Source organism: Penicillium lagena (assembly GCF_028827675.1).
Source record: "Penicillium lagena strain IBT 129212 chromosome Unknown utg000003l_segment0_segment0, whole genome shotgun sequence".
NCBI classification, from domain to species: domain Eukaryota; kingdom Fungi; phylum Ascomycota; class Eurotiomycetes; order Eurotiales; family Aspergillaceae; genus Penicillium; species Penicillium lagena.
This window is the reverse complement of record NW_026623224.1, coordinates 324,832-350,126: the sequence shown is the minus strand read 5'-3', so window position 1 is coordinate 350,126 and position 25,295 is coordinate 324,832. Positions and strand designations below refer to the sequence as shown.

The 25,295-nt window shown below is 50.1% G+C and overlaps 9 protein-coding genes across 9 annotated transcripts; 7 read left to right on the top strand and 2 right to left on the bottom strand.

The window, feature by feature from the left end:
- Positions 1 to 1,529: 1,529 nt before the first annotated feature.
- On the top strand, positions 1,530 to 2,283 carry N7510_005276 (peroxiredoxin family protein; the record flags this gene model as incomplete). Its single annotated transcript, XM_056977202.1, has 4 exons — positions 1,530 to 1,579; positions 1,628 to 1,740; positions 1,798 to 2,168; positions 2,248 to 2,283. The coding sequence occupies 4 exons, from the start codon at positions 1,530 to 1,532 to the stop codon at positions 2,281 to 2,283; spliced, it is 570 nt and encodes a 189-aa protein (XP_056833234.1).
- A 346-nt stretch (positions 2,284 to 2,629) lies between these two features.
- On the bottom strand, positions 2,630 to 4,069 carry N7510_005275 (uncharacterized protein; the record flags this gene model as incomplete). Its single annotated transcript, XM_056977201.1, has 1 exon — positions 2,630 to 4,069. One exon carries the CDS (start codon positions 4,067 to 4,069, stop codon positions 2,630 to 2,632), a length of 1,440 nt encoding a protein of 479 aa, XP_056833233.1.
- Positions 4,070 to 6,319: 2,250 nt separating this feature from the next.
- N7510_005274 (uncharacterized protein) lies at positions 6,320 to 7,099 on the top strand (the record flags this gene model as incomplete). The annotated part of the gene is made up of 1 exon (XM_056977200.1): positions 6,320 to 7,099. One exon carries the CDS (start codon positions 6,320 to 6,322, stop codon positions 7,097 to 7,099), a length of 780 nt encoding a protein of 259 aa, XP_056833232.1.
- A 1,647-nt stretch (positions 7,100 to 8,746) lies between these two features.
- Positions 8,747 to 10,429, top strand: N7510_005273 (uncharacterized protein; the record flags this gene model as incomplete). Its single annotated transcript, XM_056977199.1, has 1 exon — positions 8,747 to 10,429. The coding sequence occupies one exon, from the start codon at positions 8,747 to 8,749 to the stop codon at positions 10,427 to 10,429; it is 1,683 nt and encodes a 560-aa protein (XP_056833231.1).
- A 62-nt stretch (positions 10,430 to 10,491) lies between these two features.
- Positions 10,492 to 11,502, top strand: N7510_005272 (uncharacterized protein; the record flags this gene model as incomplete). The annotated part of the gene is made up of 1 exon (XM_056977198.1): positions 10,492 to 11,502. One exon carries the CDS (start codon positions 10,492 to 10,494, stop codon positions 11,500 to 11,502), a length of 1,011 nt encoding a protein of 336 aa, XP_056833230.1.
- Positions 11,503 to 12,634: 1,132 nt separating this feature from the next.
- N7510_005271 (uncharacterized protein) lies at positions 12,635 to 14,765 on the bottom strand (the record flags this gene model as incomplete). Its single annotated transcript, XM_056977197.1, has 5 exons — positions 12,635 to 13,416; positions 13,471 to 13,594; positions 13,645 to 13,776; positions 13,835 to 14,599; positions 14,652 to 14,765. 5 exons carry the CDS (start codon positions 14,763 to 14,765, stop codon positions 12,635 to 12,637), a joined length of 1,917 nt encoding a protein of 638 aa, XP_056833229.1.
- A 2,518-nt stretch (positions 14,766 to 17,283) lies between these two features.
- N7510_005270 (uncharacterized protein) lies at positions 17,284 to 19,954 on the top strand (the record flags this gene model as incomplete). The annotated part of the gene is made up of 16 exons (XM_056977196.1): positions 17,284 to 17,511; positions 17,589 to 17,685; positions 17,748 to 17,770; positions 17,840 to 17,877; positions 17,970 to 18,030; positions 18,101 to 18,142; positions 18,219 to 18,262; positions 18,316 to 18,393; positions 18,469 to 18,796; positions 18,857 to 18,935; positions 18,991 to 19,045; positions 19,104 to 19,272; positions 19,352 to 19,445; positions 19,530 to 19,584; positions 19,645 to 19,758; positions 19,813 to 19,954. 16 exons carry the CDS (start codon positions 17,284 to 17,286, stop codon positions 19,952 to 19,954), a joined length of 1,647 nt encoding a protein of 548 aa, XP_056833228.1.
- Positions 19,955 to 21,528: 1,574 nt separating this feature from the next.
- Positions 21,529 to 23,079, top strand: N7510_005269 (uncharacterized protein; the record flags this gene model as incomplete). The annotated part of the gene is made up of 1 exon (XM_056977195.1): positions 21,529 to 23,079. The coding sequence occupies one exon, from the start codon at positions 21,529 to 21,531 to the stop codon at positions 23,077 to 23,079; it is 1,551 nt and encodes a 516-aa protein (XP_056833227.1).
- A 759-nt stretch (positions 23,080 to 23,838) lies between these two features.
- On the top strand, positions 23,839 to 25,271 carry N7510_005268 (fungal specific transcription factor domain-containing protein; the record flags this gene model as incomplete). The annotated part of the gene is made up of 2 exons (XM_056977194.1): positions 23,839 to 24,702; positions 24,810 to 25,271. The coding sequence occupies 2 exons, from the start codon at positions 23,839 to 23,841 to the stop codon at positions 25,269 to 25,271; spliced, it is 1,326 nt and encodes a 441-aa protein (XP_056833226.1).
- Positions 25,272 to 25,295: the final 24 nt, after the last annotated feature.

Here is a 25,295-nt window from a genome sequence, read left to right as displayed (position 1 = left end):
GCATAATACCATCTTGGTGTGTCTGGACAAGAATATGGCAACTCCGGAAACCAAAGCAAAAAGGGATTGTATCGCAATGGTCATTTTATATTGTGAGTCTACGTTAGCCTCATCAATCGTTCCTATTCTAGGCCGGATGGTCCCACCAATGATATTTGATTAGACAAAGTCATCCAATATGATAGAGCTACACCTCCCAGCAAGGAGGAGTAATTTATCGCAACGTCGGGACCGCGTTCACTGGCGTGAATACTCATTTCGGATGGTATAACGTGGTATAAAATCACGCAAATAATCCGAGCGACAATAATCTGGGCCACAGAAAAGAGGCGGCCTGAATGATTCCACCAAAGAAAATGAGCACTGTGCTAAGAAGGATTGAATTCCGCTGGCCCAAGGGCATCCCCACAATGACCACTAGGGCGGACATGACCATAGCTGCTAACGTATAGGCGGACGCAATCATCGGGATTATGTTATTGCCGGTTGGATTCTTCTAGTCGTGAGCAACAACTGCAAGACAGGGATTCAATGATAGCTTACCCCAAGGGCGTCACGGTACGGCTTAGTATCCTGGACACCGCCGAGGATGCCAGCTTGGTATCCCTCGATGAGGAAGGCCTGCAGCCAAAAAGGTCAGCTGGTCATATAGAATGTTGAGACCTTTCAGTACTAAACCCACCGGCGAGCAACTCAGTCGCGCAAGCATTCGGAGCGACTTTCCTTGAGGGATTTCTCAAACATAGTGAGCAAACAGCGGTGTTGGGCGAGTTGAGAATGAAGAAAGTTCCCAGTCAATCGTGGGGGCCCTGATGCAGCTTTATACTTCAATCACAGCCCTGCGGTCCATGTGAGGAGCTCTCTAAAAATCCGGAGTAGGTGATGCATGGCTTGTGATACGCTAATTTGTCCCGACGGGAGCGTCATTGCGCCTTGTTGTGTATAGAGGATGCACTGGAAATGATACTTTGTGGGGACCTATCAACGCACTGCTGGTGGATGCCGAGGATTTGATGAATTGACTGGTCCCCGGCCGCTCAGTTGTGGACTCAGATCAGGAGGCGAGGGAGAATGAACATTAAATAACGATGCATTGATTCTATTCGCTTCTTTTGTCTGATCCTTCATGCCTCGCACCACAGAAACAGTGCATGTTTAATAGGTGAATGGTGGGCGTTGGGAGCCGAAGGTGAAGTCGCCATCCGACAGTCATCTGAGATCATCATCCTGGACCAGCCACCACCTGGCATATCAAGTGCGGTCGCCATGGAATATGGAAATAAAAAACGTCGTGGTAGGGAAGACCTGTTTGTGTCCAACCAGACTCTGTTGCCCGCGACAGTCCGTTCGCGACATCCTGTAGTTAGTAATTGGTTAGCCGACGGAGGGCTCCGACCACCGGATGAATCAGCCTGGATGATTAACTAACTATTCCCCAGGTTCCTTGCTGCCCCGCCAATCGATCATTCTTCTCCTCTCCCTCACTTGTTAACTCAACACCCGTAACTGCACCCCCGACTGCCCTCATCATGACTACACTCAAACCCGGTGACCAGTTCCCCAGCGACGTGGTCTTCAAGTGAGTTCCATCCTGCTCGATGACGACAATGGCTGATCTCCGAGTCAGGTACATCCCGTGGTCGGAGGAAAGTGGTGACATGAATGCCTGTGGGATCCCGATCAACTATAATGCGTCCAAGGAGTGGGCGGATAAGAAGGTGGTGCTCTTCTCGGTCCCAGGTCAGTGGTTTTGGTCGGGACTTTGAAGCACAACGTCATGATTGTTGATTGCGTTAGGCGCCTTCACCCCCACCTGTTCGGTGAACCATATGCCGGGCTATATCAAGAACCTGCCCCAGCTCCGACAGAAGGGTGTGGACATCGTGGCCGTGCTTGCTTTCAACGACCCCTTCGTCATGAGCGCCTGGGGCAAGGCGAACAAGGTGCACGGAGATGATATCGTGAGCAAGCCTCTATCCTTTTTCCAAGTGACCAACTCTCATCTGTCTATCTCTCGACAGCTCTTCCTGTCCGACCCCGATGCCCAATTCTCCAAAAGCATTGGCTGGGCCGACAGCGCGTCTGGGCGCACGGGCCGGTATGCCATAGTTGTGGACCATGGCAAGGTTTCTTACGCCCAAATTGAGACCGAGAAGGGCGCGGTGAAGGTATGAGAAATTACATTCTGTGGCAAACCAAAGTATTCCGTCCTGGACATGATTTACTGACTCCATCACCCGGTCGCAGAAATCCGGCGCCGATGCTGTCCTTGCTTCGCTGTAAACCCCGGCACCAGTGGCGCGACCGTGCAATCCGTCTTACATTAACGTACCACTTGACATAGAATATCCATTTCATATGCAATAAGCTCTCTTGTAGTAGAGCCAGTCTTTCCGCTTGAGATTTAGATAAATAGGAAAGAGTCGGTGGTGCAGGGACGGAACGGATGAAGAAAACGCATATGGTCCAGCCAAAATATATATCCTTCATATCTTCCCCAACCGCCATGGTGAAACACTTCCGCAAGATATATTCTATATGTATGCGCAATGCAAAACTCTATATGCGCTCAAATCGAACACCGTAGTCACAACCAGGATAAAAGTAACATGTACATCACACTCAAACCTCACCATGATACCTCCATGGGGGCAGAACACATGCGGTCGAGGAGATGAAGCTCGACTCCCGCGTTGAGACAATCCACGTGCAAAGGCTCAGCGGCTTGAAGGATCTTTTCTTTGATCGTATTTTCAGGACACTCGGTCGGAGAGGGCTCGGTGTGTCCCGAGTCGTCGGAAGCATCATCGTGAAATGCGCCTTCGATATCCACTCGATGGAGTTGCGGTACCTTGGCCTGGCGGTTCTTGATCACAGTCTGGAGCTGCGAGGCGAGCATGGACAGATTCCGTTCCTCACATCCCTCGATATAGAGAGTCTCTAGTTTGGGTGGGAGGCAATCCACCAGAGGTGTGCTCGGCTGACTCTGGTATCGGATATCCAGAAGGTTGGGCAGTCGAATACGCACCTCCCGTAAAGCCAGAAAGCCGGCCAGCGACCCGAACCACTCGTCGTGCGTTTGGTTCAGTCCGACGGCCGTGAAGGGGTAATGATCGCCATGTTGGTCCAACCACAGGGTCTGAAGACTATTCTTGCTGTGTGTCAAAGACCGATGGAAGGCGGATGGTTGGTAGCCATGTGAAAGGATATGCGCGTCGGAATGCTGATATTTGAAAGACCGCAGATCTGCACATGACGCGATCAAACTCTCCATACCGTGATTTCCGTTGCTGGAGCGAAGATCGATCTCTTTAATGGAGGAGAATCCAGTAGGCCATTGCTCCTTCACATTTCCCCCGTCCTCAGAGATCCCCGATGTGCCGGAGCTAGGATCAACCACGGAATCCGCGTGGAGCGACTGCACCGAGGGCAGTTGGAAAAACGGAAGAATCAGGGATGTTGATGACGGTGATGACTGATCCTCTCGTTCAGCATCGTCTTGGTTTATCGGGCGGTCCAGATCCTCCCGGTGGCACAGCGAGACCTCTCTCAATCGACTAAGTACCGGGCGACCATCCAATGGCGTTTCGGGGTTAACGGCTCTTTGCATAAGCTGACCCAAGTAAGGAGTGTTCGATGCATACGCCAAACGCAGGCGTCGCAATTGACCCAACAGAGGAAGCACCAGGGCAACCCAGGGATCCCCACAGCCATTTTGAAGATCCTCTCTCCAGTGTAACTGCTCGTCCTCTGAGTACGAGATGGCTGCCAACCAATCCCTCAGCTGTACAGAGTCACGAATCTGGGCCCGTTCATCATCTGATACGCTTTGTGATTGCCAAGCGTCCAGGTCCAATTGTCGAACTGCGCGTGCAAGTGATGGTCGCTTCAATATGGCGCGGAGGAACGAAAAGGTGCTATGCCAGTTGTGAAGAGCGACCGAACGGTAGAAAAGCGGCAGGAACAAATCATGAAAATGCTTGGAGACGAACAAGAGGTTCCAGCGATCTTGCCGGTCCAAATGTTCTCCGATCAAGAGGAGGACATCGTTGGGAAGAGTGATGGGCATTGTGCGCCTCGACACAGGGTATACTGAATAAAAATTCGCTGAAGATATCAATTATGCAACACAACGAAGGGACCGGCGATGGAGAAACAGAAAAGTAGAACGTGCGAGCCAGCGCGGCGGGACATATGGTAGGTACCAGTGGGTAAAAAGGAAGCATTTCGCGGCCCGATAACGCGTTTATCAGTGGAGATGAAAAGCGCAGTGCCACTCCGAGCCCGTGGCTTCTGGAAGGCGGTGGGCCCGAAGGTCGTTCAGTGGGAGCCGGCCGATCGAGCCGCAGGAATTGGCCAGTGAGCGTACCGCGACTCCACTGTGCGCTCACCACTGTCTCCACACAGCGGCAAAACCGCGACGAAAATTTCCGAGTGATCGATTATGGAGAGGGCATACGGAGTACTATCCTAGGATGTTCTTCGGCAAACTTTCTATTGAGTTCGGCGGTCCAACTGGGAATCCAACGCTAACATACGCACTTGGCCACACTAGGCAGTGAACTTAAGCTTATTCTTCCCGCTTTTTTCTTGCACCATTGCCATATTAATCGGACCACCCTCTGCACAAAAACCAATAATATCTGTTTTCATCACTTCGTGTAGCCCGAAAGAGCAGCTCCATACTATCTGGAGCGGCTGCGGAGGGAAATGCCCGTGCAGACAAGGGTCTTTCTGTAAGCTGCGGCGTGGGTCCAGTGGAGTATACAGTGCAGACTTTTACATTAGGGATGGCCCGCCACCACGCAAAAGGAGTCCCGGAGTTCGGCTATTTCGGATGATCACTTCAATCATCGAATATCTGGAATTCTACAGACTCCGGTTGAATCGAAGAAACAGTTAGAATAGTGATAAAGCAGTAGGGGATGATTTAGTCTGCTTGAAATATAAAATCACTGCGAGTCGATCTGTTGGAAGAAGAAAAACGAAAAAAAAAGTTAATGCTGCCAGATATAATCTTACTTGCTATTTGGGTACAAAGACTGAGATCGGCGGCGAGCTGGCAGATACTCGCAGAGGAACGTTCTCTGAATGGAGTAGTTAGCGGGTATGCACTGGGGCATTACAGTATGAAAATTGGATGACGAACCGGGACAGCCGATGGGGTAGGACGGCTGGAGCTGGTGAAACCCCACGGTTGCAGATGACAAAATTGACAGAATACAAGGCCTGGAGATGGGCGACCGCGCAGAGTGCGCGGCTTCGCCCATGTGGTCAATGACTCGCACGGTCGCAAGTAGTTATCAAACCCAAGGTCTGACTCATTGATTCACCAAAAAAATTGAGTTATAAGTTTTATTCCGCTCTAGCAACCTCTGAAAACCAATGGCTCTTCCTTTGCGAGAAGCTAAGCGCTCCACTATGGGACGACTCAAATATGAGGGGTTAGATACATATGGGAGCGTCTACCTGATCGCGTAGATATGAAGGAATTGTGGCTGTCGACTAGCACCGTCCCCTTACTGAAGAGAACATTTAGCACAATGCAGGGAAGTCAATCCTCAAAAGATATTATTTGATAGATCATGGTTTTTGAATTGCGTTTTTTATCCTATCGCGAAAGATTCGAGTTGCTGTGTAAATAGCTCCAACCAACGAACTAGTTAATATTTCTCTAGAAACAAAAACGAGCATCTTGGATGTCAAGTGCTTTGAAAATGACGTTCAATGAATTCGTACCAAAGATTGAGCTACATTCGATGCGAACACATGGTAAGAGGGGGTGGTACCGATGTCAAGTATCTCATCTGCAAACTTTAAAACCCTATCGATCCGAGCCATCCGCCACATGAGAGTCAATCGCCAAACGTACTCACGTCGCATATTCCCGCTCGGTCATGATGTCATTAAAATGGTTCTGATATGATACATTCGCCATATTGGACGTTAAATGGAATATATTCTGCTTCCCAGTTTTATCCATCCATGACACGCCGTCGGGTGGCGATACTGGGATAACCATGCCCCCACAAAGCCAAAAATGGAATCTGATTACAGTCATGATGCAAGTATCTAGTGAATATACAGCATAAAGGCTAGAAAATGACGCACACAATGAGAAATGTCGCTGCATGCGGTGTTGTAGTGGGCTAGGCTTCGCAAGCTTCATGGTGAAGACATAAGCCTGCCCACAATTGAAAAGACAGCGAGGCGTACATGCTGAACAACTTTTTTTTGATTATTTTCTGTGTCTCAATCCCTTCTTAACGGATTTCTACAAAACTTTTCTTACAATCCGGGTTTCTTCAATCACATAACCATGCGTTTCACAACTACTCTCGGATGGCTCCTCCTCACTGGAGCGACCTTCACTTCTGCTGCGACGAGCTCATCGGGCTCTAGTGCTACTTCTTCTGCTGGTGCTAGCTCTTCCTCTGGCGCATCGTCGTCGTGCTCATTGTCCTCTGGGGATACCCAAGTTCTCCAATTCAGCTGGGTTCTCTCCGACTTCATTCAAAAGTTCTACGCATCCATGCCTGTCAACGAGAATGTTGCCTCTCAGCTGCAGAATAGCACTAGTGCCAGCAAGGCTCTTTCCAATCTCCAGGGCCTTGAGAAGCAAAACAACCTCAGCGTTGAGGCCGTCCAGCAACTCGGCTCGCAGGCACCCAACTTTAAGCAACCGAAGTGCTCCTACACCATTCCAAAAGCAGACAGTATTCCAGCTTTTGCAATGTTCGCCTATCAGATTGAGTCTACACTATCCGGTGGCTTTATTGGTCTGGCTGGCTATACCCAATCTCCGGAGGTGTCCTTCCTCCTGGCTCGTTTGGCGGCTGAACACAGTGCCCATGCCACTTGGATTGGCAGTCGCGTGAATTCCTCCATGTTCTCGCCCAGCAGCAATTCCCTGGTGGATGCATACTCTCCTACCCAGATCCTTCAGTCGAAAAACCAGACGGGAAGCCTTGGCCAATACTTGAATGGTTGTGTGACTGCACCTAACAACCCGTGCGGTACGCTTCAAATTGGACCTCTGGACGCCACTGTGACGTCCAGCGCGGCGAGCAGTTCCGGAACTTCTAAGCGCCGATTCTAAAGAATATATAATTGCTTGGATGAATATGAGAGTGCTAGACGCATACTTATAATCTCATAATAATGTCAGTGGTGTGTGGAATGTAATTTTACAATCCTTTGTGTTTCAAGTTCTAAAGACCTAAAGATAATCAAAACAAGAAAATTGCGTGCTATTAAACCAGAAAGTATACAGTAAAGTCATTATGCTTTGTACAAAGCTTATTTAGTATCAGACCTTGTTATGAATTATATGCTCACTCGCTGAAGTCAGCCAACTGTGTCATTATTGTTGTCGTAGTAATTAACGTCCGGCAGGATACCAGCGGAGCATGGGGACCCTCTAAGCTATGGAATGAAGTACAGGACAACCCAGAAAGCATTTCTACCTCAAAAGTATCATGGTAAATCAGTTGACCGCCCTGCCTTGGGACATCTAAAGCAAAAACGAGGTGATTCAAGCTACGGCAGCGCCGCTGGTGCTGGCATAATATGAGGATAGTTCCGGATTCTCAAGCCTGGATACAGCAGTATAAATGAACGGGACTAGATGAATCTATTAAATGGTACGGGTATGGTTGGTTCCTTGACAAGATGAACTAGAAGACCATGAGGTTTCACCCTAGCATCGCCGCTTTGTCGACTTCAATACTCCGTAAGATCTGGCTCAAGATCGGATCCGTTGCTCCCGCCTTCATCCGTATCAGGATGGTGTACTTTACTAGAGGACTATTTTGATGCCATGGTTCAGTATCGGGATGATCGTGGTTGGTCAAACAGCTCTTCCATCACTACTAACTGACTTCTGCCTCAGCGGTTGTGCACCTTTATATCCACGGTGCTCCATCTGGTCCACGACCTCATGAGATCAGACCTACCGGATGTTGTCAACTTTGATGCACCGTTACAGCACAACGAAATGATACATGGATTTGAGATTTTGCACTGTCCTTAATAACTGATTTACTATTTTTGCGTGAAATTTGCCGACTGAAAGGCCGCGGTTTTATGCCATGGTTGAATCGTCAGGACACCTATGGTGTCCTAAGTCGTATAGACCCAAGGTCTACCAACGAGTTTCCATTGTTCGGGTCTGTAAAACAAAGAACACATAGGAGCCTAGGAAAGCAGTCCTGACACTGGACCTTTCAGGTACGAGCTACGTATGGAGGGTATTATATTCGACTGTGGAGGGGTCTCACTAGCGAGAGCGATAGCCCCGCAAATAGGGAGAATGTAGCGATGTGACATTTGCGCCGAGCCCCGATCGGGTGAGCTCCTCCCGAGAGGTGGCGGGTTGGCTCCGCTGGGCCTCGCCAACGGGTCGATACCGCCCCTTTTTTGCATAAATTAGTAGAAATAATCAAAAAAGCTTCGTATTTCAGACTATTGATCCACACAATCTCTTTTTCGGGGTGATAAAACGGGTTCTCGGGCCCTTGGCAAGACAAACGGGAAGAATTTGCGTCTTCTGGCAAGGTCAAGACCCCACACTGTTCTGTAGGAACTACAGCAAAACGGTATCTATGGTACAGTAGAAGGTTATAAGGTCCGGGTGTTGCCTTGAATAAAGGTATGCTCGACTTGGCCTCCTAGAAACCATCGACAGCGTGTTTGATACAGAGTACACCACTTGCACCCCACGTACCCTGATTCTCTTTTGCCTGCCATGGCCGCAATTAAAATTTCTTCTGTTACATTCGAACACCACTCAACTGGGTTTGGGATCGGCCATCCTCGCCCTCGGCTCTCATGGCGCTTCTCTTGCAATCACGACGACCTCAAAGAATGGGTGCAAGAGTCTTATGAAATCCAGATCGGTCGACAAAATAACGCTGTTGTTGAAACATACCACGTACAAAGCTCGTCCTCTGTTCTGGTGCCTTGGCCCAGCCATGCTCTCTGTTCTCGGGAACGTGCCTGGCTGAAGGTCATGTCTCACGGAAAGGCTTTAAATGCAGCAGGCGAGGCCATAATGGCAAGCACGGAATGGTCTTGCCCGGCAATTGTTGAGGCAGCACTTTTGGAAAATGGAGATTGGACAGCGAATTTGACGACCTCAATCATTATGCCCAACAAGGACGAGACCATGCGCCCTCTACTGTTCAGAAAAGTCTTTGGACTACCCGGAGACGCAGGGTCCATTGTGAAAGCTCGCCTTTATATCACTGCACACGGTGTTTACGAGGCATTCATGAATGGCCATCGGATCGGCAATGAAGAGATGGCACCCGGATGGACCAGCTATAATCATCGGCTTGTCTATCAGACTTTTGACGTAACTGCATCGCTTCACGCGAGCAAACCTAACGTTCTTGGCGTTGAAGTGGGTGAAGGATGGTTCGCTGGTCGCCTAGGAATGGATCAAAAGCGCTGTTTCTATGGGGATCAATTGGGAGTTTTAGCACAGTTGGAAGTCACATTCGAGTCTGGCCAAAGTGTTTTGGTGGTCTCCGATAACACATGGAAGTCCCATCCAAGTGCAACAGTTCGCAGTGAAATTTACGATGGCGAAGATTATGACTCTCGTGAGGAGCAATGGGGTTGGAACGATGACGCAGATTTGGACGAGTGTACTTGGATGCCAACCAAGTCACTGTCGTTCCCTCGTATGAGGCTTCTCGCTTCAGACTCACCCCCCGTGCGGACCATCGAAGAGCGAAACCCTGTTCGGATCTTCAAGTCGGAGTCTGGTAAGACTCTCTTGGACTTTGGCCAGAATCTGGTTGGAAAACTACGAGTTCGTCTGCCAGGACCAACTCTGGCAACAAAGCCCGATGGGCACGAATTGTCATTCAGCCACGCCGAAGTGCTTGAGCGTAACGAGCTTGGAACACGCCCTTTAAGAGGGGCCAGTCCAGTTGACAAGGTCGTCCTGTCCCGTCATCAGCCCCCGTTTTGGTCGCCGAAGTTTACTTTCCATGGATTCCGTTACGTTCAAATAGACGGCTGGCCGACCGATACTGGATTACCCAACTGTGAAGACATCGCGGCCCTGGTTTTACACAGCGACATGAGTCGTACCGGGTGGTTTTCCTGCTCCGACCCACTCATCAATCAACTTCATGAGAATGTCGTTTGGAGCATGAAAGGGAATTTCTTTTCCATACCGACTGATTGTCCTCAGCGTGACGAGCGACTAGGATGGACCGGTGATATCCAAGTATTCAGCCCATCAGCAAATTTTCTATTCAACACCAATGCGTTTATTGGAAGCTGGCTTGAGGATGTTGCAGCCGAACAACTGGAAAGTTCTAAGAACGGAGTCCCGGGGCTGGTAGTCCCAGATGTCTTCGATGACCCCCCTATCCACCGGGGCCACAGTCTGTCTGGCATGACGTCACTGTCTTGACGCCATGGGATTTGTACAACAGCTCTGGTGATATCGAGGTCCTTCGCCGACAATATACAAGTATGAAGGCTTGGGTGGATAAAGGCATACCGCGAGGACCAAATGGCCTTTGGGATCAGAACATCTGGCAATTTGGCGATTGGCTGGACCCTGCTGCACCGCCCTCTGAGCCAGGATTGGGCCGTACTGATAGTCTTTATGTTGCTGATGCTTACCTTGTTCGAGTACTGGGTATAATATCCAAAGTTAGCTCTCTTCTTGGAGAGATGGAAGACGCATCCCGCTTTGCCAAAGACGCATCGAGTGTGAGAAAGGCTTTTCAACACGAATATGTCACACCATCAGGCCTTCTTGTTGGAGATACTCAAACAGCCCACTCGCTTGCCCTATCCTTTGGGTTGTTCGATAAGCATGATCACGTCATGAAGTCTGCGAGCCGTCTCAGCCACTTGGTCCACTTGGCCGGTTACCGAATAGCGACTGGATTTGCTGGAACTCCTTTGGTCGCGCACGCACTCTCAGACACAGGAAACTATCAATTGGCTTACCGTATGCTTCTGGAGAAGGAATGCCCTTCTTGGCTCTATCCAATTACAATGGGCGCGACTACCATTTGGGAGAGATGGGATAGCATGCTCCCAAATGGATCTATTAACCCAGGAGACATGACGAGTTTCAACCACTATGCCTTGGGCTCTGTAGCAAATTGGTTGCACAAGAATGTTGGTGGAATTAGCCCTTTGGAGCCTGGATGGCGCACAATTCAGGTGAGGCCAGTTCCAGGCGGACCGGTTACGAACGCAAGTGTGGCATATGAAAGCCCATATGGGCGCATCGAATGCTCATGGAAGATCAATGATTCTGGCGACACATTCGCCCTTACAGTCGTTATTCCTCCCAACTCACAAGCCAGAGTCGTTTTACCCTCTTTTTGGAAAAAAGAGGACCAGGAAGGAGAGGAAAGAAGCATCCTGATCGGGTCTGGCAAATATGACTTTTCTTGCGCCTACAAGCCTGCTGAATGGCCTCCAAAGGCAGAGTTTGCGCGTTCGACATTCCGATTGACAGTCTGAGAACTGCACCGACTCTTTACCAGCGTAGAGGTAGGCTCGGTGATTCATGACCTCGGTGACTCGGGGAGGTTAGAGGGTGAGATGATGGACCACAGAGAGCGCTTGAATGCAGCTGGCGCAGTTGGCGTATTGGATATACGGTGATTGCGCAGCATTTCGGTAATGCGGGACAATGGGAGCGGCGAGATCAACGGGGCTTAGAGGCTTAGATCCAACTCCCCTTTCCTGACTATTTTTCCTTTGTCTATGTGACTGCAGTCGTTCTATGAATATGAGCTCCCTTCTTTTAAGTCCGTATTTTTACATTCATGTCAGTGGCCAGAGATTATGGAGAGTCCGCTGGGCTGTCTGCCTGCAAAACAACTCGGGCAGGCATGGCTGATTTCATCCCGCATAGCGGCTGTACTTGGGCAAGCTACATCGGGCAAGTAAACACTACTGCAATTAAATCATTGGGAATCTATTTGAATCTCTCAAGACGAATGGATCAAAATAGAAGCACAAATGGCCCTACAACAGTCTGAAAGGCCCCCATGAATGCAGACATAATCTTACTATTTGTTAACATACCCCCCATCTTCCAACATGCGAAAGACACCCAGATCCTCCGACGCGATTTTGAAGTTCTACCGCAAAGATAAAACAAGTAAATTTGCCTCAGGAACCCGACGAAGCCGACATAACCTTTGGTTATTCTCCGGGCTATGCAGGTGGCCGAAATCTCGGCGCCTGAACCACCAGCAAGACCTACTCCCGTCGATTCCTTCTTTCATGCCAGCTATTTATACTATATCATTTACCTGCTCAGTGTCAAGTACTCTGGCCCTTTCAAGGTAGAGGTATCGTCAATCTTCAGAACAGGATTATGATGGCGCACATTACCTCTACCACGGAAGACGACGTTTACGCTGCCTGCCATGCCACCATTATAGAAAACAATATTCAGAGTGGCCCTAAAGGAACCGTTTATATTCTCTTGTCCCTCTTTTCTCCCCCGATATTCTAACAACAACAAAAAATCGGGAAATAATTCCCTTATGACCAAATCACCAACGGCCTCTTCCTTCATACTAATCTCTTCTCGATCTTATATATACTGTTTACTATATAACCCCAAGACTTTTGACGTTAGTTATACAACTAAGACGGAACTGATGTAACTTCCAGTCAACGTAAAAGAATACTGTCCTTCAAAACCATAGACCTTCGTCTCAGTCCAAACACTCTGGATATCTCCCAATGTATTGGTGCTGTACTTATCCGGAGCACTTAAGGTCTTCAATGTGGCCTCATTTGTTTTCCCTGGAATCACCACCGTAATCGGAGTCGAGGCAGCACCATCGTAGTTCACGATTTTGATAAAAAAGGTCCCAGTATCGTTCTTGGTGGCGGCCCAATATAGTGGCCCGTATTCAGCATCCCCGGTGACCGCGACGGTCTCTGAGCCAAAGTTGGTGCCAAAAAGCTTGGCTACGTAGTAACTCATGGATCGCACGAGAGTGGTGGGAGAATGCTTGATCATGGCAACATTGTCTGGTTCATCATGCAAACTCTTAATCAGGGCACCATGGGAGATTCCGACAATGAGATCGGCATTCCTTTCCAAGCCAAGGAAGTAGATTGCTTCGGAAGTTGCAGATTGCAAAGTTGGATTGTCTAACTGGTTCGGGCTGACATGCTGGTCATCGTAGATGGCAGCATACTCACCAACCAAGACAGGGTAATTACGATCAGCATGGTCGTAGCCATCAAACTTCGCAACCATATCGTCGACTGATAAATAGTCGTGGAGATCTTGAATGACGTTGGCAGGGAGCTGTGGGTTGGTGAAATATCCAGCCCAAATGGACGAAATGACTTTCATGTCAGGATAATCTTTCTTAATTGCGTTGTAGAACATGTTAAAGCGATAGGCTGGGAATATGTTACTTTTAAATCTCACAAGACTATAGCCTAATGGCAACATACCGAGATAGGTAGGAATTCCATTATTAAGGAAATCCTCATTGCCGATTTCGAGATATTTGATGTTAAAGGGATCGCGATATCCCAAGGAGGCCCGCTTGGCGCCCCATGTTGACGTATGAGGTCCCTGTGATATATAAGCATAGAATTACGTAGAGAATTGAGTTTATGCAATACCGTCAAAAACTCTAGCTCATTGAGAACATCGTCGACATATGGTTGTAAGTCTGTCTCAGTGAGAATATCCCCATCCAGATACAAGCCATCCCACACTGCAAGAATAGGCTCAAGGTTCATATCTATGCACCACTAACGACTCTTTTGTGAGACTCGATAATATAGGTTGGAACCACGTATTTAAACGAACCTGCATCATTTCTAGAAGCCCGAGACCATCGGTATTGATATAGCCCCAAGTCCCTGGACGTCCAGGGCGGCTGATGATCGAGCCAACTGTCTCGTTCCATTTCCATTGGTATGGGGCAGCAATTCCTTCAAGATTATTTCCCCCCGGCAGGCGGAGATACTTCCCACCAAGTTCATTGATAGCCTCCGCAAGATCTATGCGCAATCCGTTGGGTGAATTTTTGAATGTTTGCTGGAACACACTAATCATATGAAAGCGGAGGCTCGTGCCGGCAGCGCTGGCTCCGTCGAAGGTAATGTGAAAGGTATTCTTCTCGTCAGGACCGGAAGATGCTGCTGTGAAAGTTTGTGAATACGATACCCAGCCATCAGCTTCAGTCTGGTCAACACTGAAGGACGTGCTTCCAAGCATAGACCCGGTTGTATTGCTCCAAAATGCAGCCAATATCTCCCCCTTGTATCCGCCTCGGAGATAGAAGCTTGAAGTATACCGAGTTGCCGTCGTCACATTCATGCCCCAATAGCCCTCGTTCCAAAATCCGGTTGGGCCAGCTGCGTCGTTGGCCACGTCAACTCTCATATGCCACGGAAGCGCACTGGTCAGGAACGGAGACTCGTTGTCGAGATTCAGAGTATCAGATCCACGAGTGTGCCAATACTGGAGATTTTGATAGGGACCCTGGTTACTGTTGACCGAAGTGCCTTGGAACGCGCGATTCTGGATCAGCTCGCTGTACAAGCCTCCGTCACCAGAGTGATAGACATCCTTATCGAAAATCAGTATCGCACCACGCGGTAAGCCTGATGAAAGGGCATACCTCGTAGAGTAGGCCATACATGATCGGGCTGGTTGCATTGCCTCCTCCAGTAGTGACATTGAGGGTCACTGCGCGAACAATAGGCACAATGCTCAGAAGCGTTGCGAGCAACATCAAGGTAACGAGTCTATAGGCCATGACTGTTTGTCACCTACCGTGCGTTGTACGAAACGGAGGTTAGCAGGTCGCGACGTCAGCTAGCTTTGTACATATAACTCGAACCAATGGATTGCGTGACAAGAAATTAGTCTGCTTAAGAATCCCATGCCCCATCCCCCGAAATATGTCAGACCGGTACGCCACGAAGATTCATTCGTATGGGGTACCGAACAACAGTTGAGGAGTAACAGCCTACTCGGTCTCTTTTTCCCCGAGTGGCAGCTCTTTGTTGAGTGACGGGAGCATTCTGGAGCCTCGGCCAATACGGACTTTCACAATATCTCGAAAAGGGGGGTAGTTCCGGCTGTTCATTTAATCCAAGTCCATGCGCGGGCAACTTTCTTAGTCCAGCCTAGGCGTAGTGATGCAGGCGCGGCAGAAGTGCGGATACGGACAAAAGTCAAAACAAGGCCACGCTAGGAACCAGGGTCCTCGCTTATCGGGACATTGTCAGCCGTACCTATGCAAATCTGGAAATGTTTGCAAATTATGGCTTCCGGCCAATAATATACAGAAATTCAGTGATGAGAGCCTGGAAATATGAATGTATATGTGTAATAGCATGATTGAGACATTCCAGTAGACCATTTCAACTCACATGATACTCCTAGCCCCACATTTGAGTAAGAGTTCAGACATGTTTTCAGGTCCCAATAGCGGAGGGCCGGGAGTACAAACTGTATGCGTAAGGCTCTTATTCAAAGAATTACATACTGAATAATGATAAAACTGTATAGTCAATGAAGTCTTAAGCAGGTCATGAGGCGTGGCATATCTGTAATGTTTGTTATCGGGTTGGATATTCGTAGATTGAGCGGATACATTCGCAGCCTACTTTGTGCACCTATGACAGGAGTGTAGCAAAACCTTTACCCACGATGATAATATACCGTTTGATTTATCTGTCAAAGCCAGTTTGCTCAAAGGGGTGTGCTTGCAACTATACCAACTGAAAAGGCAAATATTTCTTTGAGCATACCATGCTGAACTATATTATACTAGTGCCACGTTGGATTGGCGGTGGAACTGATTTGAGATGGCCAACGTCACTTCGCCAAATAGCTAGAAAACAGATAGTCTTATGATACAATTAGGTGCACCACCATGGAAAAATTTGTCTGTCAATATGAAGAATTGAGCTAGATAGGGACAGAACTACGAGGCTGTGTGGGCATTATTTGATTTCCTTGTATTTTGGTCTGCTTGTTTTGTTTCCCTCTTCTTCTTTAGCCATGCTTCAACTCTCGTACAGCCACAGGGCACCTCAGAGACATGAACCGAGCTCTGACTAGTGGTTTTGTCGGTGTATTTGCCGCTGAAAGTATCTCTGATCCTGTTCCTATAGATTGGCTTAGAGCAGCGTACCGACACCCTGGCTACACATACAGCACAGGAAAATATGTGCGCCACGCATTTTTGGAAAAATCTCGCTATACATACGTTGGGCGATTGAGGATTTGGAGTCACCAGTATTCAACGTGCCGTTGGACATGTAGGAAAAAATAACAAGCAGGACCAGGACTTCTTCAACTAGACGCCCACTGATACACGGAGCAAGACATACATGTAAGCGGCCTTAAGAAACAACATCGGAGTCGCCTTGGTTGACTTCTTGTGTGATTACTACGTTATGACGATGGCTACGTTTTTCTGACGAAGGCCGCCGGAATGCACTAGGGATGTAAACGAGGTAATGTAAACATCTAGGTGGGCAGAGAAGGAGGCTACTCAACCATGAATATCTAGCCGATTTCTTAAAGTAGATAGAAGGTAAACTAATTACTAGGTAATTTGGTGTAATTGCGTATCTCTCTAATTGTCATTTATTTTTATTTTATACTACTAACGCGCCAAGCCATGCTAGCGCTGATATATTCTGTATCCTCCCACTGGACTTGGCGGCGACGCCCCGCATTCCCCAGTTCAAGATTGCGGGTCCGAACTTCGGGGGGATTTTGGGATGATCAAATATGAGCGCCACTCGCTTCAGGATGCCCTAGGAGCCCAATTTCCATACCTGCCTGCTCGAGGTTCTTGGCGGAATGTCATGCTGCTCATCGGAGCTCTTCGCTTAACCAGCCAATACTACTGTACCTTGGTACAGCCTGTATTCGGTTATGGCGAAGGCCTAGTCTCACCGCCACCTCTACTTTTCGTGTCCCTGGTTTGTACCTTCGGGATATTTGTAACCGAATAGTTAAACGAAGTTGGCCATCCATGAAGCTCGCATGGTAAAAACAAGTCTCAAGCTAGGGCCTCTTTCCCTTCCAGACTTCGGCGACTGGTCCAGCCATTCATTTCCCGAAACGATCAAACTCGCACGCCACCGCTTTGCGGGGGACATACCTATATAGAACAGTTTCTCAGCCCCGGAAAATCTACACTTTTCTGCTTTGCCCAAAACAACATATCAAAAGTATATCGGTCTGTAGAAATTAAGACTGTGACAAGTGATTAAAACGTCAGAGACATCATGGCCGCAGCTGTGACGAGTCGATCCGAGAAGGGCGGCGTGTCGCATCTTGAAGGCATGCCGGTGAACGTGGACGAAAGAACAACAAAGATTGATGGATATGATGGCAACGGACTCGTCAAGTCGACGTTTGACCAGCTGTCCTTACCACAAACGCTGTGGGCTTTTAAGCGGGTCGTCCTCATCTCGCTCGCTGTCTATACTGGCTACGTCTGCGAAGGTTTCGAGGTGAGCAATGATAAACCCTCTTCCAGCTCCTCGGAAGACTGTGAAACCAGGATCGTGGACTTACGCGGCAAATACAGCTCGGTGCCGGAGGCAGTGTCATCGCCAACGCTGGCTTCGTCAAACAGTTCGGTGAAAAAGGTCATACAGGCGTCAGGGCCCTTAATCCTACTTGGGGTACGCCGTATCAAGAATCCGATGGATTGACTCTTCAGTGCTTACTGACGATGATGCTTTAGTGTCCACCTGGAGTGCTCTTCTCGTATGCCACCCAGCCCTTCTTAACCTTTCGTACCGAATACCAGTGACTAGGTACTAATTCCATGACCAGAATGTTGGTCAAATCGTCACGCTCACCTACATTTCCTGGTGAGTGGCCTAGCTCTAGTCCCAAAAGAAACCTCTTCCCCGGTATGACGTGTGGGATGTACGTGTGTGCGGCTGTTGAGCCATTGTAATAGGTTCGCCGACAGATTCGGTCGAAAGACGTCGTTGTACGTCGCATGGGCCTGGCTTGTCGTCGTGAGTGATGCCTCGGGGGTTGCAAGAAGGCTGCAAAACCGAATCGCAAAATAACCTGACGTGTCTCCAGGGTTGCGTGTTCCTCAACACTGCCAAGAGTCCCTCTGTGTGGGTGAGTCAAAACCACCCATCGTCTGCTGCCATACAGTCAGCAAGTACCATGGTGCTCGTTCTGATTCCTGCAACAGGCCCTCGCGAAGCTTTGCAATGGTGCAGGTATCGGCGTCCTCCAGTAAGCATTACCGGGGATGATATAGTCCGCCCTTGTCGCTGATAATCTCTCAGAGTCACATGCCAGATTTACATCATGGAGATCTGTCCAAACAGGATCCGAGGTGGTATGGTCGTTTTCCAAGCAGCCTGGTAATATCACTTGACTCTTTGCTGGCAGCTCTCCAGTCAGCGTCATTAGGTCAACTAGCTGATTTCTCGGGGTAGGAGTAATATCGGCGGCATCATATGCTCTGTGATGATGCAGCAGCTGAACAAGAAGCACCCGGATAATTATTTATTGGCCATGCGTGTCATTTGGGCACCAGTTGGACTTATGATAATCTTCTGGATGTTTATACCTGAGTCACCCTGGTTCCACGCTCGACGTGGGAATAAAGAGAAAGCGTTAAAGTGCATGCGGCAACTTTATGGTGGTGTGAAGGGCTATGACATTGAGGAGGAATATGGCATCATCGCAAGGACTATCGCACATGAGAGCGCAATGCTGCAGGATCAGCCAAGATACATTGACGTCTTCAAGGGTCTGAACCTGGTGAGTACTTCCAGTTGTTTCAACAACACAGGTAGGAATACGAAGCTAACCAGGGGCTAGAAACGTACACTCACCGTCATGCTGCTCGCTATCTCCCAGCAACTCGCTGGCCTTGTCATAATCAGTACTTACTCAACCTGTAAGTTGCCATGTCCCATCCCATGCTTCTAAAAGTATTGAGCTGATGGCACTAGACTTCTTCGCCCTGGCTGGTTTAACCGATCCTTTTCTTTGTACTGTCATTCTCTCGTAAGCTAGACAAACACCTCTTGACCGTGGACGAATATGGCTGACCACGTTTGTTTAGCTGCGTCAACCTCCTCGCTATCTTGGTTTGGGCCTTTACCGCCGATAAATTTGGTCGACGCACCATCATCAACACGTGTCAGACGCTTGTTTGCGTCATCCTTTTTGTTTGCGGTGGTTTATACTGGACAGGGGCAACGAAACACAATGCCAAAGCTGGCACTGGTTTGGTGCGTTTATACCTAACGTCTCCTCTGTCATCTCGTCACGAAGGTAATCTAGGTGCTTTGCTGACCTGTCTTGTCTTAGCTTGTCATCTGCTGCTTTTGGACTTTCGCGGTCCAAATTATAATAATGTCATACTACCTCTTCTCAGCCGAGCTGCCATCTGCCCTTCTTCGAGGTAAGTCTATGATTTCTTATCATTCGGCTCCCTTTCTCCAGAGAAATTCTTATCGGCCTCCCTCACCACTCACATCACATACAGTGAGAACCGGTCCCGTTACCTTTGTGACTAACTCGATCATCGGTATTGCTACCTGGTGCGTACTGTGTAACTCATTTCCTGCGTCAGAGCTATCCCATCTGACTCGTTGCTGCAGCTATGCTACCCCGCCCATGCTTCTTGCACTTAGCGTCAAGGCCGGCTTCGTGTATGGCGCTTTCTCCGTACCGATATGCATCCTGATGTGGATCTACTTGCCTGAGACCAAAAGGTATGACAGCTCTAATATTGACGACAGAAAGGCATGGAATCTGACATGACGTAGCCGCTCCGCCGCCGAAATCGACGAGCTGTACGAGTCCAAGGTCCCCGCTTGGAGGTGGTCCGAGACTGTCACTGCTGCCGAAGAGCAGATGCAACTCGTCGCACAAGTTAAGGGTATTGGTGCCAAGGACCTCAAAGCTTAGATCAGCATATCAAAGAGGCTCAGTCAAGACTGAAAGTTAGTCATGGAGCATGCGGAAATCGAGCGAACGATAGTTGGAAAGAGTGCGTGGGGTCTGTGTTACCGTGAGTGTGTGTGGGTTTGTGGGTGTGTGGGTGTGTGGGTGTCTCAATTATTTCCTCCTGTCGCCGAAGTCATATGCAGGCTACCCTTACTATTTAAATCCTTTTATGTCCATGTAGAATGTGTCGCTTCTTGACCGAACTTAGGGCCTCGTCACGGCCTTTTGTGGCCAACTGTTAGGCTGCCCTCGTGGCGCGGTTGTGGTGATATGTTCTTGAAAACCAGAACAAGAGCATGTGTATGAGTACTTTCAGTTTCAAAGCGATCTAGAGTGGGAAACTGATGGTTGTCGGGATCTTAGCTGGCCAGGTTCTTTTGATAGGGTTCGTATAGAGCCGCATCCAACCGGCATCGCGACACAACCACCTTGATTGCTTTGGAGCTATCGAAATTTCTAGGGGTAAATTCAGGGGCCGATATGACCTAGCGATTGAAATTTGACTACAATTGTAGTCATTGTCTCTCTATCCATGGGGGCTAACGTAATTCAATAGCGAACCGGCCACCCCAAAACACCATCTTAGATGCCATATTTTTATACCACAATATTTTCCCGACCAACTTGCGTTTATCAAAGTTTTGGCATACTACTTAGTGTCGATGAGTATTCTTAGTAACAGATATGAATTTCACTCTGAAATGTTATATTACTACGTTACCATAAACTATGTTACAATTTAGCCATAGCAGATGCAAATAGATGAAAGCTCCTGTACACGTAAGGCAATATATATCCTAGTCATTTTAGTACCAATTTCTCTAAAACGTGTCTAGACACTGTCAGACCTGTCAGGAAGTGCATGCAATAGACATCGCTCCCGTCCCTATCAATTCCTATGCTGGAATAATTGGTCGAATTGAACTACGAGAAGTAACACCATGAGCAACCCAACCCTTTTGAGGTTCGCTTTTGTGTCTCGACGTTTCCGGTATTAGTAGTATGGGCTGTCTGTCTCTCATTGGTCAATATTACCTTATACGACGACTCGACCGCTTAACGTCGGCCAGGCCAGATCTCCAACAGAAATATGGCTACCAGAGACAACAACATTCATGTAGCCGGGAAACTGATGCCCGGAGCACCAAGAGCCCGAAATCCCGTCATCGAATCGACCCGGGAGATGACTACCCCGCATTCCGGGGACGGGACGCACTCCAGAGCATCCCAGATGGATTTGCCTGACGAAGTGACATTGGCCATGCCATGATGAGTCCAGTTTGTGGGGGAATGATTCGGGGGAGACACGCACAGATGGGCGATGCTGCAGATGGGACGTGTTGAAGTCTTTTCCTTCCCCGTCTTTCAGTCTCCGCCGCCAGGGCTTTCTCTCATGATAAAGAGCGTTGGCCTCTCCCAACCCCTTTCCTTCTTTCTCCTATGCTCTATCGATTTCGAACATCGTTTTGCATCCTAGTCACCGCGGGCAATATCCAGGGCGTCCCATAATCAATTGACTCGTTCTCAATCACATAATGTTCCACGTCGACAAATCTGGCGTCCGCGGCGTCGAGGGTGTGACGCTGCGGGAGACGGATCAGCGGACGCGGTTCTGGTGGCACTACCCCGGCTTGCGATCGCTGAACCTTTTGCTGCTGGGCTGTATCGTCTGCGACATGACCAACGGCTACGACGGCTCTATGCTCAGCGGCCTGCAGATCATCGACCGGTGGGAGGATGCGCTGGGCAATCCGGCGGGCACGCGCCTGGGTACCATCACCAACGGCACCCGCTATGGGCAGCTCGGAGCGCTCCTCATCGCGGCGCCTATGATGCAGCGGCTGGGTCGACGAGTCCCCATTATGATCGGGTCATGCATCCTGCTGGTCGGCGTCGCGCTGCAGGCCGCGTCGGTCGGCTACGACATGTTCGTCGTGTCGCGCGTACTCATCGGCTTCGGAAACACAATCCAGAACACGGCGTGTCCCATCCTGGCCGCCGAGCTGGCTCACCCCTTCCAGCGCACCCAAATCATCGGCATCCAGAACTCGACCGGCTCGCTCGGCCAGATCATGGCCGCCTGGATTACCTATGGCACTTCCTTCATGGCGTCCTCGTGGTCCTGGCGCCTGCCTTCGCTGCTGCAGGCCGTGTCATCCGTCTTCCAACTTGTCATGATGTTCTTCACGCCCGAGAGCCCGCGCTGGCTCGTGCACAAAGGCAGGCGCGACGAGGCGTACCGGATCCTAGCCCGGTACCACGCCGAGGGTGACGAATCGTCGCGGCTACTGCAATTAGAGATGGTTGAGATCGAGGCAGCCATCGAGGCGGAGCGGGTGCAGGCGCTGACGTCGTGGATGGAGTGGTTCCGTACACCGGCCAACCGGTACCGCCTATTCATTATCGTCACGTCCGGGTTCATCATCCAGTGGTGCGGCAACGCGCTCATCACATATTACATCCATCTCGTCTTTGAGTCGATCGGTATCACGAGCTCCAAGACGCAACTGCTGATCAACGGCGGCATTACCATCAGCGGCTGGGTGTGGGGCAACACGTGGTCGCTGCTGGTCGACAAGATGGGACGGCGACCGATGTGGCTGATCGGCATGTCGGGCATGTTCGTCGCCTTTTTGATGATCACCGTCTTCACCGGCGTCAACACGGGTATTGGCTACACCAACGCGGGACTAGGCAACGCCACAATTTTTGCCATCTTCCTTTTCGGCCTCTTCTACAAGATGCCTGGCTGCATGGTCCCCTCGTACGTCGCCGAGGTCTCGCCCTTCGACCTCCGCGCTAAGGCGTTCGTCATCAATGGCTTCGGCGACGCAGCCGCCAACATTTTCAGCGGGTACACCAACCCGGTCGGCCTCGGGGCCATTGGGTGGAAGTACTACATCGTCTGGTGCTGCATCCTGGTCAGCAACTTCACCATTATCTACTTTTTCTATCCGGAGACTAAGAATCTCAGTCTCGAGGAGGTCGGCCAACTTTTCGACGGCCCGTCGAAGGCGATGGAGGCTAAGCTGGCGCATGAGGGGGCCGAGGAGAAGGAGATACCGGTAGTGACGATGGTCGAGTGAAGGGGGCCGACATGGGATGGGACTGTTCTCCGCAGATGCCGACCTGTCTAGTCTCTCTGTATGTTTGTTTCTGCTTGCGAACTCCGTGTTGCCAGTGTGGATCCTGGGTGGTGGGAATGATTGGTTACCCCAATCCATCTAAATTTGAATGCTATTGATTGTTCACCTCTGCCAACCCATGTTGGAACGGGATCGGCCATTCCGGTATTGGTCCTGATGTACTTCAAGATCCCACCAATCACCGCCCTTTCGCCGCACCGATCCGAAATGCGGGGAAAGGGCGCACTCGGCTGGACCAATAATTAGCCCATCGCCCGCTGATTTCCCTCAGTCGCATACCACACTAATTCTCGACCGGATCGAAATATTGCGAGAGAAACGGGCAATGGTGCACGTGTCCCGGCAGCCCGAAGCCCCCATCGTCCGCGCCGCGGACGAGGAGGAGGGGTCATTGGCGGCGGACGATCTCCCCGCCTGTCAGTCGTGTCGGCGGAGGAAGCTCAAGTGTTCGAGACAAACGCCGTCTTGCTTGCAATGCCAGAGACTGGGTGGGCTTCGATATTATTACTGACACCACCAAACTCCCTGTCGGGCTCTCAGCTGACCCGAATTTCCGAATCCAGCAGGCGAGTGCGTCTACGTGAGCAAACAGAAGCCCGGCATCAAGACCGGTGCCGTCGACACCCTCAGCCGGCGCTTGGGTACGAGCCCCCCTAGCTACATGGGAAAGGAATCTTTCACCTACAAAGCTCCTGACTGATGGACGCATGTTTGCTAGACGTGCTGGAAAGAATCCTGCTGGACGAATCGGGCAGGCGCAAACCGCAACTCGCCGTCCTGGACCTCGACCCGGAACACTTCAACGGAAACAATCTTCCAGGATTCCAGCACCGGGTCCAAAATTTGGACAACAACGAGAGCCTCCACCAAAGGCACCAGACCTCCAACGACCCAGTCACAGTGTCCGAGCCGGCGGCATCACCAGCCCAGGCCAGTGCCAGCAGCCAGAAGAGGCGACGAACCGTTGATGTGGATCCCGATATCTGGGACGAGGAGGACGGACCACCTCCATCGCCTCCGCCACACCTCCTGGGCGCCATCATTGATGTTCACTTCCGCACGGTGCATCACTGGGTCCCCATCCTTCATGAGGCTCGGTTCCGGGCCAGGATCCAGGATCCGGCCGAGAGAAGCCGATTGGCGGTGCTTCTCCATGCGCTGGTTGCTGCCGCGATCAAGTATATCGAGTTGGATAAGATTGGCCTTGGTCGGGAGGGTGTCGAGAGGCAGATCAGAGTATCCAGGAGGGTTGTGATGCTCCATGCCATGCAGTCCCTGTCGGTCGAGAATATGCAGGCACTGATCTTTCTCGCCTTTGACTACGTGAGCTGTCTGCTTCCTGAGCCTCCAACCTCCGGAGGGTTCTCCATGCTTTGTCTTTCCCCTGACTTTTCTGTTGCAGATGGGATGCGGGCATCCCTCCAAGGCGTGGCCCATCATTGGTTCCCTGACGAGGACGGTCGAGTATCTCCAATTAACGGTCGAACCACCAGACCTGCCATCCGAAAAGCAGCCGCTTCTTCGCCCGCTAACGCTTCTGTCATGGCCGCGCGATTGGACAGAGTCGGAAGAGCGGAGGAGGCTTTTCTGGAATGTTTTTCTCCTCGACAGGTAATACAAACTCCGTAAGACGTTCGGCCAAAGCTGACTGATTGACCGAACTATCACAGAGTTTGCTCAGTCACTTCCGGGTTCGTATTTTGATTGGCCCACTCAACGTGTCGTCGTCTAACACAAAGCGCAGCTGGCACACGAGCCTGACCTCGGACCACGTCCAACGACGACTTCCCTGCAGCGGAGCGCCATGGGCGCGCGAGGAGGCGGTCTCGACACCCTTCTTCGGTATATGGAACAAGTCCACGGCCAAGATCGGCAAATCAATAGCCAATGTCCCGGCGCTTTACGAGTCGACCTCCAAGACTAGCGACTACAGCCCCGGTGGTGGAGGCAGCGGAGGTGATCAGCTGGACACCTCGAACCTGGGGGCGTTTGCATATTGTATCGAGGCCACCGAGAACCTCAGCCAGGTTACTTCCTTCTTCCTGCAGCAGAGCATCGACTTTGGAGACAGGGAGCAGGTGAAAAACTGGCTAACGAGGTTCAAAGAACTCGACCTGCGGCTTGTCCAGTGAGCTTCGTCCCTCCCCCTGCTTATC